This window comes from Rutilus rutilus (assembly GCF_951802725.1).
Source record: "Rutilus rutilus genome assembly, chromosome: 5".
Taxonomy (NCBI): Eukaryota; Metazoa; Chordata; class Actinopteri; order Cypriniformes; family Leuciscidae; genus Rutilus; species Rutilus rutilus.
Window position 1 is genome coordinate 31,894,222 of NC_140213.1, and position 12,951 is coordinate 31,907,172.

The following is a 12,951-nucleotide window of genomic DNA, read 5'->3' on the forward strand; positions in this document are numbered from 1 at the left end:
GACAGGACGACTGGTTGTAATCGAGGGAAAGATGAATGCGGCCAAGTACAGGGATATCCTGGACGAAAACCTTCTCCAGAGTGCTCTGGACCTCAGACTGGACCGAAGGTTCACCTTCCAACAAGACAATGACCCTAAGCACACAGCTAAAATAACAAAGGAGTGGCTTCACAACAACTCCGTGACTGTTCTTGAATGGCCCAGCCAGAGCCCTGACTTAAACCCAATTGAGCATCTCTGGAGAGACCTGAAAATGGCTGTCCACCAACGTTTACCATCCAACCTGACAGAACTGGAGAGGATCTGCAAGGAGGAATGGCAGAGGATACCCAAATCCAGGTGTGAAAAACTTGTTGCATCTTTCCCAAAAAGACTCATGGCTGTATTAGATCAAAAGGGTGCTTCTACTAAATACTGAGCAAAGGGTCTGAATACTTAGGACCATGTGATATTTCAGTTTTCTGTCAATGTGGGGTGCTGTGTGTACAATAATGAGGAAAAAAAATGCACTTAAATGATTTTAGCAAATGGCTGCAATATAACAAAGAGTGAAAAATTTAAGGGGGTCTGAATACTTTCCGTACCAACTGTGTATATGAAGAGTTCAGATGCAAAAGCCTCTAAGTGCCATCTGAAGGTCAGTAATTTCACTTAAATGACAATTAATAGGTAATTTTCATTGCCAATTAAGTGAAATTATTGAACTTAAATATGAGCTTGATAAAAAAATTTCATTCTAGAAGAAAATTTCAGATGGCACTTAGAGGCTTTTGCATCTGAACTCTTCATATATATATATTGCATTATAATGTGTATTTTAAGGCATTATAAATACTTGTATATCTTTGTATATTAATATATATAGTGGATATTTATATTATAATATATTTAATTATATATACAGGCTTCATAGAGTGTTAGAGCTTTTAGAACAGAATCTCATAAACAATGTATATCTGGGATTTTAATGTTTGATAATTAGTCATTGTAATTATCTTAAATATGTATTATTAATTATAAATGTATTAACAAGACCTTAGATTTTAGTACACACACACACACACACACACACACACATATATATTTATTTATATTTCTGTATTGTCAGCATAGAGATGGAATGTCACCATCTAATACATTTATAATGTATTATTACCACACATGTAGCTGTAACAGCAGGCGTGTGCCCCTCTGACCTCCACCAGGAACTGATCTTCTCTGCAAATCGGGGCAGGGACACTTAGGCATGCCAGCGGATCACATTCTAACAGAGACCAATCAGAAGACTGACCCTTATCAACTGATCACATAAACAACCAATCAAAGAAAGGATTACATGAGCTCTTACCACATCTGTATTCGGGACAGCAGGACAGAGCGCTGTAGCCAATCACCAGCTTGTCTCCATTCTCACAGCTAGGGACTTCACTCTGACAGATGGTGAGGTTACATTCTACACACACAGACAACACAGACACAAGCTTTTTTTTTTCATACATATTTTTGGTTCATTTTCTTGGAAGAAAAATATTGTTGAGTTATTTATTTGGCTGTTTGTGCCATGTCAGCATAAAAGGCCATTTTCGTGGCAAGAACAAATAGAGGTAAATAAAATGAATAAACATATTTAAAAGGATAAAGAAGGCGATAGAGAAATATGATAATAATTTACATAGAGAAATATCAAATCTAAACATTTTGCAAGAATCTTATGTAAGTCTGTTTTGTTAACTTTTAATACTATTTAGGGATATAAATGGACCTAAACCAAACAGACATGGACTAAACTCAACTGCACAACTCCATACACCTTAGGTTGTGTGGAAAACAATAACTCCCAATGCATGTCTCTTATGCTCACCAAGGCTGCATTTATTTGCCAAAAAATATAGTCAATTTATGAAATATTATTACAATTTAAAGTAATTGCTTTCTATGTGAATATATTTTACATTTTTTATTTATTCCTGTGATGTCAAAGCTTTTCAGCATCATTACTCCAGTCTTCAGTGTCACATGATCCTTCAGAAATCATTCTAATATGCTGATTTGCTGCTCAAGAAACATTGGGGCTCAATGGGGCTCAGTTGGAATTTTTGTGGCAACCACGATACATTATTTCAGGATTTGAAATTGAAATATTTTGTAACATTACAAATGTCTGGCATTTTTTATCAATATAATGCATCCTTGCTGAGAAAAATAATGTTTGTTTTTTTTCAACATGTCTTCTGAACATTAGTATAGTATGTGACATTAGCATTAGAGCTCATAGTATATATACAAAGTACACCAAAGGTGCCAGGATGATATACTATTTCTGATGGATTTGAGAAGCATACATCCATGTGTGTTTATAGGTTTATACCACAAATCTTCTTAGGACAGCAGACTCCTTCCTCCAGCACGGCGACTGCATACTCTCCCTCCCTCTCACACAGCGGGGCAGGTTCATAACTGCAGTCGGGTTCCACAGGAACCACACTACCGTTCTCCAGACACTTGAACAGACAGCAGCCACGCAGAGAGCCGTTCCACACATCACCCGGGGCACGTGGAGCACCATCGTTATCCGTACACACTGATCACATGGCATAACATAGGGCATTATCACAAGAACACTTTATTTTGCATGCAAATGCACAGTGTGGCATTCTCACCGCATTGGTCCTCGGTGACACAGAAGGCGGAGTCCGCCCGATGCAGGATGGAACCACTTTTACAAACGCACTCCTCTCTGATAGAAGAACAGGTGCTCTCCTCGTAGTAATCTCGGTTCTGACATGTTCGGGTCTTACATGTATTCACACAGGGTTTATATTCCTTACCAGGAGGACATTTGAGTGCTGTGAAATGAAAAAACCGACACAAGTATACAAAAACCAGTCAAAAGTTAAGACTGAGAAATGTACATTTAGTCACACACGTTTTCAGACATTTGACTGGTAGAGTTTCTGTAAACACACTCACGGCAGAAGTTGCTTTTCCTCCAGCTGAAGCAGATCTGATGTGTGTAGCAAATGGCCACATAAGCAGCCAGGAAGTCACACTCATGCTCTTTATAATGCAGGTCACCGGCCCATATCTTATCACAGAAATTTTCTGGAGAAACCTGCAAAACGGCATTTGGAAATTTAATATATAACGGTCAAGTCATATGTACGTGTGAGTGGGAACTTACATAAGGGTACACAATCCAGTGGGGATGAAATTTCTCTATTAGCAAAACATAACAGTAAGTTGTCCTTTTTCATTTAATACTTATTTTTGTATTTTATTTCAGCTTTATTTCTATTACAAAACGATTGATCAATAACGGAAATTATTTTTAATCGTTTTAATTTTAGTTAACAATAATAACATTGGTAAAAACGGAGTAAAAAAAAGAGCAAACAACTACTTTATATGCCGAATTATGTTTACTTAAAATTTAATGTTTATTTAATTATTTAAATCTAAATAAGATTTTAGAGTTAACATAAATCTATAATTATTTAAATTAGCTTATATTAAAAGCAGTGGATGTAAATGGGATGCCCACGCTCAAGCTTGTGTGTGCAGTACCTTGGGGTGACATTTAGAGAAAGGTCTCTGGTTGAGCATGGTGAAACATTTGGAGCAGTTGCCGGTGGTGCAGTTGTCTCCCACTCTGCGGAAGTAATCTGTATCCTCTGACGTATCCACCATCCATCCGTGCAGAAACATAGGAATGTCCTCAACATCCCGGACCACAGTGCCGTTGGGCAGGCGCAGGTCATCAGCTGGATTACCATCGCAACATCCTGAGAAAGGAAACTAAATATGTTGGTAACAAAATACATCAAACACACTTACATGACCACAACTGACCAAATACAGTTTAATTGTCAAAGGCAACATAGAAAAATAAAAACACATTAGCTTTCGGAATGAAACTAAATAATATTCATACATTATCTGGATTTGGTTGTATTGTGAAAAGTAGGATATTATATTATTGGTTAATATTATTAGGACTGTTTACATTTTGATGAAAGATTATAAAAGCATTTTTTTCTTTTACACAAGCATGTTCTGATTATTTGTGCAAAATAGAATCACAGATACTGAAAGGAAATTGGGTTCAATTTGATTTCATAGTTTCACGAAGTGTAAGTGCAACACACTGACCACAGAGCCCCCTAGTGGAGGTATTATCAGGAGCCGTGTACTGTAGAACCATAATGCCAGTGCTGTGGTACCACTTTATGTTGATCCCACCAGGTGTATCAATGATGTACATTGTCCCCGTGTCATCAATATGGAAGTTCTGTCTGGTAAGAGGAAGCCGGGCCGTAATCTGATTCACCGACACCTGCGTCAGATCAAACCAAAACAACATATAATCATGCTTCTATGAGCCACGATTAAGAGGAAGAACGAGATGCATTAATTAATTATAATATTTCTTGAGCAGCAAATCAGCATATTAGAATGATTTCTGAAGGATCATGTGACACTGACGACTAGAGTAATGATGCTAAAAATTCAGCTGTGCCATCACAAGAATAAATGACATTTTATAACATTCAAATAGAAAACAGTTCCTTTAAACTGTAATAATATTTCACAATATTGCTGTTTTTACTGTAGTCTTGGTCAGCATTAGAGACTTCTTTCAAAAGCATATAAAAAATCTTTACGACCCCAAACTGCTGAACTGTAGTGTACATGTTAAATAATTTCCTTAAATAAAAAAACCTGCAGAAAATTTCCTTAACAAAGGTGTTTAGGACAACATGATTCATGACTAAACAGATTCAAATCTTACAGGTGGTGAACTTTGTTACCTTTCTGTCCAAGCGGTTGATCATAATTCTGTACGAGTGAGTTGTAATGTTCAGCTTCTTAAAACACAGACCAGAGGTTCCACCAGTGGGAGTCTAACAGGAAGTGAGAAAGAAAATAAGTTTGTGGCCCTGATTAGGATGATTATAGTGAATAACATTTGAACATAAATAAGCTAACACATATAACACACTTACAGGTCTTCTGATGTAGTTCACACTCTGGAAGGAAAAGCAAAGCATTTAATAGAAACATAAAGAAGCATATTTAGAAGAGACGTAGAGTGTTAGCATGGGTTTACCTCGCTGGTTGGGCATTTCTCAATGTGACCGACTATCTTCTCTCTGGGCAGGTGGACCAGAATATAAGAACCGATATCATACAGAGCCACATTATTCCCATCAAATGTGATCACACGCAGGTCAGAGATTATAGAGCAGCGACCTGACAGTACACACACACACACACACACACACACACACACACTTTAAAAGTCAAAACATGATCAGATTAACACTTTATTTAACATAACCATAAAACTATTAAATATTGCTTAAAGTAATTGAAATAAAGCTGACATAAATATGTAAATTAAAATAAAAAAATGTTGCCTTGCCAACTAACTGAAATCATTTTTTTTAAGTTGAAGTACTAAAATCACTAACTGAAATTAAAGATGTATAGAAATGACAAAAGCACATACAAAAATTACTAAAAAATAAAAATAAAAATAAAAAGCTAATTCAAAACATTAATAATTAATTACTGGGCTTATATACTATTATACATATTATTAAAAAAAAATTGTATATACACTACTATTCAAAAGTTTGGGGTCGCTCACCAAGGCTGGATTTATTTGATCAAAAACACAGTAAAAACAGTAATATTGTGAAATATTATTATAATTTAAAATAACTGTTTTCTATGTGAAAATATATTTTATTTCTGTGATGCAAAGCTCAATTTTCAGCATCATTACTCCAGTCTTCAATGTCACATGATCATTCTAATATGCTGATTTGATGCTCAAGGAACATTTCTTATCATTGTCAATGTTGAAAACAGTTGTGCTGCTTCATATTTTTGTGGAAACTGATTCATTTTATTTTGAGTTGAGTTCAAAACCATTTGCATCCTTGTTGAATAAAAACACTAATTTCTTTAAAAAAAGAGAAATCTTACTGACCCCAAACTTTTGGACAGTAGTGAAGATAATAGTAAATTAACACTGACATAAAAGTATCCATCTGAAAGTGTGTACGTCTTACATGGGCACTGCCACATTGGGCAGCAGGGGTCTGTGTTGGTCTGGATTGGTGTGCCCAGCAGGTTGCACTGTGGCTGGCTGATGTTGTATCTGCAGTGTTGGGAGGAATTATGCAGCAACAGCTGTCCATTAACACAGATGTACTCACTGCACTCATCCACGCGCAATGAATATGGAGGCTGTGTGGATACAAAACAGAGATGTTCATGAAACAGAGAGTATATAAACCCTTCTACCACCAAAAACTGATTTCAACTCTATAAGGCAATTTTTTACATGCTCTTAGGTAGTACGCATTGATGTGATCTGTTCTTGTGTTATACTACTACAGGTATTACAACAGATTCATCAATTATTCACTGTACCCCATGTACCCATGATGCTTCCCTTCAGGCGTCAACATCCTGGCAAATGGACAGGAATGACTCAAGAACATAGGAGTTAAGGTTTGTAGAAGTGTTCACACTATGTGGATCAACTTTTAATCTTAAGGATGTGTATATTTATGGGCATGTGTGTAAATGTGTCAAGAGAGATATCCAAGTCAGGGAGGGAAATGGAAGACATCAGCTCTCACTTAATACTGTTGCAACCATCACAGATATCTCACAGAAAATGATTCAACAGTAACTAAGAGGCAAAACATTTTTTCTTGGAGAACATACACTAGGAATGAGATTTGAACGATTCTCTGATTCTGAATCTATAACTACAAGTTGTTGTATGAACAACCACTCACGAAATACACATACTTGAGTCTTATGTGCACATGAGTAACAGCTTTTATTCAGTTTAATTCAATTTATCTTGAGTTTGACATGACAAAAGTAATGACTTCCAGTTCCGATTCAAACAAATTCAAACTTACAACCCATGAGATCATAACTGATCTGTGAGACTATTTGACTGATTCATTAAAAAGAACCAGCTCAAAGAATCATTCATTCACAAGTCCACTGTGTATGTTTTTACGATTGCGTGCAACAGTGTGATACCATGAATATCATTGAATCTTAAAACGAAATATTCGGATTAAGTATTACCAACACTAACACACAAGCTCTTACCGTGCAGGGTCCCGTGGGTATAAGGAACGGAGTAAGAACTGTTGTTATTCCGGCTGTCTCGGGCGAAGGAGAGGGTGAAGGCATCATCTCAGAGGTTGTTGAAACAGCTGCTGTAGTTGTCGAAGGCTCCTCGGTCGTCATGGAGACAGATGTTGTCTCTGTGGTGACGGTTGTTGAAGTAGGTTCTGAAGTTGTGGTCTCAGTAGTAATGACAGTGGTGGTTGTAACAGGCGGGACGGTGGTGGTAGTCGGAGAGGTCGTCTCTGGTTCGGTGGTGGCCTCGGGTGTGGTCACCACCTCTGTGGTAGAGGTAGGTAATGCTACCGTGGTAAAAAGAGTTGTGGGCTGTGTAGTGGGTGTGGCTGTTGTGGTGGGCGGAGCGGTGCTGACTATAGGGGGTTCTGTGGTTGGTGGAGAGGAAGTTGTTGGAGTTTCAGTGGACGTGGTTGTGGCCAAAGTTGAAGAGAGTGTGGTTGGTGGTAACGTGGGTGTAGATGGGCTGCCAATTATATCATCTGCTTCTAAAGGTGTAGTTACGATTGTAGTACTGGCAGTTGTGCTCTGTGTTGCCGTTGTGGTGGAGGGAGTTGTTGTGGTTGTAGGAGCAGAGCTGGGACCTGCCGTGGTTCGGTTTGATCGGGTCACAAACATATAAGGAGTCGGGGTTGGAGAAAGTGTCGCACCTGTGACAAGCACATTAGAAACAAGACAGGTAAGCTAAGACAAATCTAATTGTGTGCATAAATGTTTATAAAAGTGAGAAAGATGATGAAATTATAGTTTCACACGTACAATCTTCTTTGTACACACACCGCCTGGTCACTTCATCCAGCAGCATAGACTTGGGACAGCGTGGAAAACAACCTTCAGCCCTAAACCAGTTTAGATAATGTCAAGATATCATACCAGATCTGGATTTTTACTTTTCCTGAAGGAATTGTGATGTCTGGGTCATATTATATTGTGCATAAAGACCAGGAAGCCTGTTTAAGACATTTTCATGACAAATAAGCACATATTAACAACGAAATTACTGATATGTGTTCAGATGTTTTAATGTAATATTTTTTGTAATTCTCATTATCCTCAAAAAAAAAAAGTGTTTATAACTATCAACACTCAATTGTGATTAATTGGCGTGATATACTGTGAAAAAATGCACCCGAAAGCAGTGGTTCTCAACCTTTTTTGATTTGAAGGCTCACCCATGTAAATTATTTTTATTGATATTAATTCAATTAAATAAACACAATTCATTTTGTTACTTCAGAAGTTTGAAGAACTGTGCTCTTATTGAGGGGGGAAAATATATATATTTTTAGGATTTTATTTAATTATATTTGTAATATAAGAAATGCATTTTAGTTCACATAATCATTTAATGTGTTTTTAGCATTTTAATTTGATTATTTTAATCAGTTAATAATAAATTATTAAAGGGATACTTCACCGATTAGCATTAAGCTTTGTATCAGTAGAAACCCGGTAGTATTTTCGAATGACCGTGCTTCCCTCCCTCATGTCCCCCTGAGACGAGAGATTTCTGTATTGTGTGTCTGGAAAAAAACCTCAGATGACGCAAAAATCGCCATTGTGCGTCATCGGAGGCTTTTTTGGCCAGAGGCTAGAGACTACTAGCCTGGTTCTACCAGACTCTCGTACATTTCATTTGTACAGAGAGTCTGGCCTCTCTCCATTGACAAGTGTTAACTTCCTTGTAGGTGGGTACTCTGTTGAAGTTTAAAACTATTGGATCTGCCCAGAGTCACTCTGGATCTGCCATTACCAATCGCTAACCTTTGGTCGTGACGTAACCCTACAACTAAAACTAGCGCACGACCTCAACGTCATCGTTCTCAGGCACTCCCTCTGTTCGCTGATTGGACCGCCAAAAAAATGATCGGAGAAAACCAAAGGATACACCACAATCCCAGACGTAGTACTGAAGGGAAATAAAATTGAGCGGAAGTACGCAGGAGGGCGGAGCCAGGCTAAGACACTACAGCCAGTAGTAGGAGCTAGTTCCGCATGTTTTCAACCCGCCCATAGGGGGTGGGATCTCAAGATAAAATGGCGTCTTTTCAGTTTCGAGTAGTAGCCTAGTTGTATCATTTCTTCCGATACTGCCCTCTGTAACCGGTCGGCTTGGGAGTGGCCTCGTAGGGCAGCGAAGCAAGTGCATTCTGGGAGTTGTTGTCTTTCATCCACATGAGCCAAAAATACATTTTCTGGCTTTTCTCAGTCTAGAAGGCACCAACTTCTAAAATAATTTCACATTTCTACTACATAAATGACCCAATGTAAATACACATTCATCTTTCCAGTGGTGAAATATCCCTTTTTAGTCATCTTGAGGCCTCCCTAGAGGTCTCCGCCTCCCTGGTTGAGAACAACTGTCCTAAAGTCTTGATTTTCTGTAATATTTTTCATTTGATTTTGGAGTAAAGCATTACAATGCCTTAGCAAGCACCTTTTGTAAAATTGTCATATATATTATTATAGTATAAGCACATGCATGATCTTACGGAGGTAGAAACTGGCAGCGTGTGGCATCAGGGTCATTGCATGTTTTCACACATGGACTGGCACATGCATGATATTTCCACTCGCACATCAAGCGGTAAGGGATCACAAAACTGCTCTCTAATATGCAGGAACACAACCACCATACACAGACACACAAAAAAATAACATTAAAATTACAGAAATAGGTGAGTAAATTTTACCACATGATACTCGGAGGCTTATTCGGGTGTAGTTTCGGTGTAATATGAGTAATATGAGCTCGCATCTCATTATATTAAATACTTATTCAAAAAAAAAAAAAAAACTGATCTGATGATAAGATGCAGACAGGTCTTACCCTCAATGGCAAAACTGCTGCTGATTTTGAAGTTGTACGTAAGGTCGTAGTTCTGAGCATGTGCGTGTGTGTGTGAGAGGGTGAGGAAGACGCCCTTCTGGCTGTGCAACTCAAAGGATGATCGCCCAGGTAACCATAAGCCCTGGTGGTGGATGAAGGTCGCCTGCCGTCTAAACTCTTCCCCGCTCTGCCAGTGTTCCAATCGTAACCCTCGGTTCTCAGTAACACACAGGAAGTAGTTGGGCCTCTCTGCAGACTCCAGTGAGACAACAGGAAGTCCTAAACACAGCAAAATACCGAGCGCAATATCAGTAGATGCTAGTTTTTAGACTTACAATAAGATTGTAATCAAATGGTACAGATGGTGTAAATAAAAAGAATTTCAGAGGTTGGCCAATTTGGTTTCATCATCTAATAAGATGTGATCAGCTGAGGACAAAAAAGAAGGAAAACCTGTCCCCCCAATTGAATATGACTATACAAAAAAAAGATAATAATAATGACACAACAACAACAGCAACAGTAATAATAATAATATGTATTATTATTAAACATAATATTTAATTGTATTATTATTTACATAAATTGAATCAATAAAAAAAAAATACTGCAATATTGCAATAATACTATTGTATGGTCAAATAATAAAACAAGTTTTTAATAATGATAATAATAATAATAATAATAAGTATTATTAGTAGTAGTAGTATATACTAATTTATATACTTTATTGATTTATTTTATATTTATAATAATAATTATTATTATTATCATTATTATTTTACAGAACAACAGTAAAATTTCAATACTAATATTTATGGCTATCTACATTGCTTTCAGACATTATATAGAGCTTTTACTTTGGCGGAAAACCACTGGGAGAACTTAAAGCTTCTTTTTTGTTGACAACAGATTTATTAAAAATAATAATAATGAACAATTCTCATAAAAAATTTGGGAAGATGGCTGCCACATGTTGCAGTTTCAAATGCATGGCCCAAACTTACAGTGCTTGCAGAGATGGAGCTCGTACGGAGCAACATTTACTACAAACCAAGCTGTGCTCTGAGACACTGAAAACATCAGATCATTGTATTTCACATCAAAGCATGATTAAAGCGAATGACCATTTTAGTTTCAAGCTATTTCGTTTGCAATTTGTTTAGCTCTTTTTGTTTTGTTGTTAAAGTGAAGAGTGTGTTCTCACTGGAAGCTCGGTCCTTGTACAGTCCAGTTGTCATCATGAAGTGGAAAATGGTGCTGGGTTGAGCATTGGTCCTCAGGAGGGGAAACACTTCTCCACTGCTCACGTTTGCCCCAAACACACAGACAGAGTCATTTTGCTCTGTGCTGGACAGAGTGAACGGACCCTCTCCCAACTCTAAATACACAATAGTAAATAAAAAGGTTAGGGAAAGATCTTCTAAAAGCTGCTTCCATAATTATTCTAGGCAAATTTACTAAATAAATAATTCCCACCTTGGTTGTAATATTCACAGTCATATGCTGTTAAAAGAAACATACTTGTATTAGTGGCAATCACATTGTATCATGAGTTTGCATGCATTATTTTACCATTACCACCTTAAAAAGCAACATGAAATGGGATTTGCAATGCATTTAACTTCTTCACTGTGACAAACCTACAACTGAAACAGAATCTAGAATTAGACTCTGATTATATAAACAGATCCTGACAGCAAACGGGCATGCTGGGTTTGTTTTGCAATAGAAATGTATGTTTGTGTACGTGTGTTAACCTACAATGACAGACAGCGTGATCGGGTCAAAAGGTGTGTGCTTGTACTCACGACACACGGTGGGGGATCTCCAGTTCACCGTGATGCCGTTTTGACAGCATTTGTGTGCATACGCTGCAATGCTGGTGCACAGACATTCACAGTCCCCCCCACGGTTGCAGTTGCAGGTGTCCGTTAGGCAGTTCTTATAAAACCAGGTCACATCTACCTGGGGGGCCACAAGGATTAGTTACGCACAATACATGGGTATCTAAAATCCCAATTAGCTCGTCAAAAACACACAATTGGTAATGCAACACACACACAGCCAGGACAACTGACTTTCACATGATTGTGTTGATGGTGGAATGTTCTAGCTTTTCAAACCTATACAGCCCCCTAGTGGCCAGATTCAGAAATGCAAACCATCTCAAAGCTTCTATCAGTTGGTTCATGGCAGACAGTGTGTGTGTGTGTGTGTGTGTGTGTGTGTGTGTGTGTGTGTGTGTGTGTGTGTGTGTGTGTGTGTGTGTGTGTGTGTGTGTGTGTATCTGATGCAGTCTGTGGGTAAGATGTGGCCTTTTTATCTGTAGGCCAAATGTGTTGTTAAACCCCAGAGGAGAGCTGCTCACCACATTGTGACATGGAGCGAATACATCACTGTAGAGGAGGCCGCACTCCCGCTTAGCATACGGCTGTCGGCTGAGATCTCCTTCACACGGTCTGTGAACTACAAAATCGCTCTCACACTGCACACAGCACACGTAAATTAAAAGATTTACTGCTTAGTTAATCTAAGCATCCGAGCAAAGTGTAACAAAGTGCACAGTACAGTTATTATGATTTGACAATAGTAAAAACTATGGCAGAAACTATGGTTACCATGGTAAATGATAAGAATACACAACAGTTCAAAAGTTTGGTGTCGGTAAGACTTTTTAAATGTTTTTTAAATGTTTTGAATGCTGCACACCAAGGCTGCATTTACTCGATCAAAAACGCAGTAAAAGCAGTAATATTGTGAAATATTATTAAAACTGAAAATAACTTTCTATTTTTATATATTTTTAAATGTAATTTATTCCAAAACTAAATGTTCAGCATCAATACTCTTCAGTGTCACATGATCCTTCAGAAATCATTCTAATATGTTGATTTGCTGCTCAAGAAACATTTCTGATTATTATCAATATTGAAAACTGTTGT

The 12,951-nt window shown here is 37.7% G+C and overlaps 1 protein-coding gene across 1 annotated transcript in view; it reads right to left on the bottom strand.

The window, feature by feature from the left end:
• otogl (otogelin-like) overlaps nucleotides 1–12,951 on the bottom strand; it is a gene marked incomplete at its 5' end in the record, with an annotated part of 51,333 nt that overhangs the window by 13,079 nt on the left and 25,303 nt on the right. The window contains 19 exons of the mRNA XM_084409993.1: nucleotides 1,157–1,264; nucleotides 1,349–1,453; nucleotides 2,369–2,581; nucleotides 2,661–2,846; nucleotides 2,971–3,112; nucleotides 3,565–3,782; nucleotides 4,150–4,333; nucleotides 4,809–4,901; nucleotides 5,004–5,027; nucleotides 5,108–5,250; nucleotides 6,078–6,255; nucleotides 7,144–7,826; nucleotides 7,936–8,015; nucleotides 9,669–9,786; nucleotides 10,007–10,285; nucleotides 11,214–11,387; nucleotides 11,486–11,512; nucleotides 11,818–11,974; nucleotides 12,378–12,494. Coding sequence (XP_084266119.1) covers nucleotides 1,157–1,264; nucleotides 1,349–1,453; nucleotides 2,369–2,581; nucleotides 2,661–2,846; nucleotides 2,971–3,112; nucleotides 3,565–3,782; nucleotides 4,150–4,333; nucleotides 4,809–4,901; nucleotides 5,004–5,027; nucleotides 5,108–5,250; nucleotides 6,078–6,255; nucleotides 7,144–7,826; nucleotides 7,936–8,015; nucleotides 9,669–9,786; nucleotides 10,007–10,285; nucleotides 11,214–11,387; nucleotides 11,486–11,512; nucleotides 11,818–11,974; nucleotides 12,378–12,494 — 3,229 coding nt within the window. The remainder of the gene's footprint in view (nucleotides 1–1,156; nucleotides 1,265–1,348; nucleotides 1,454–2,368; nucleotides 2,582–2,660; nucleotides 2,847–2,970; nucleotides 3,113–3,564; nucleotides 3,783–4,149; nucleotides 4,334–4,808; nucleotides 4,902–5,003; nucleotides 5,028–5,107; nucleotides 5,251–6,077; nucleotides 6,256–7,143; nucleotides 7,827–7,935; nucleotides 8,016–9,668; nucleotides 9,787–10,006; nucleotides 10,286–11,213; nucleotides 11,388–11,485; nucleotides 11,513–11,817; nucleotides 11,975–12,377; nucleotides 12,495–12,951) is intronic.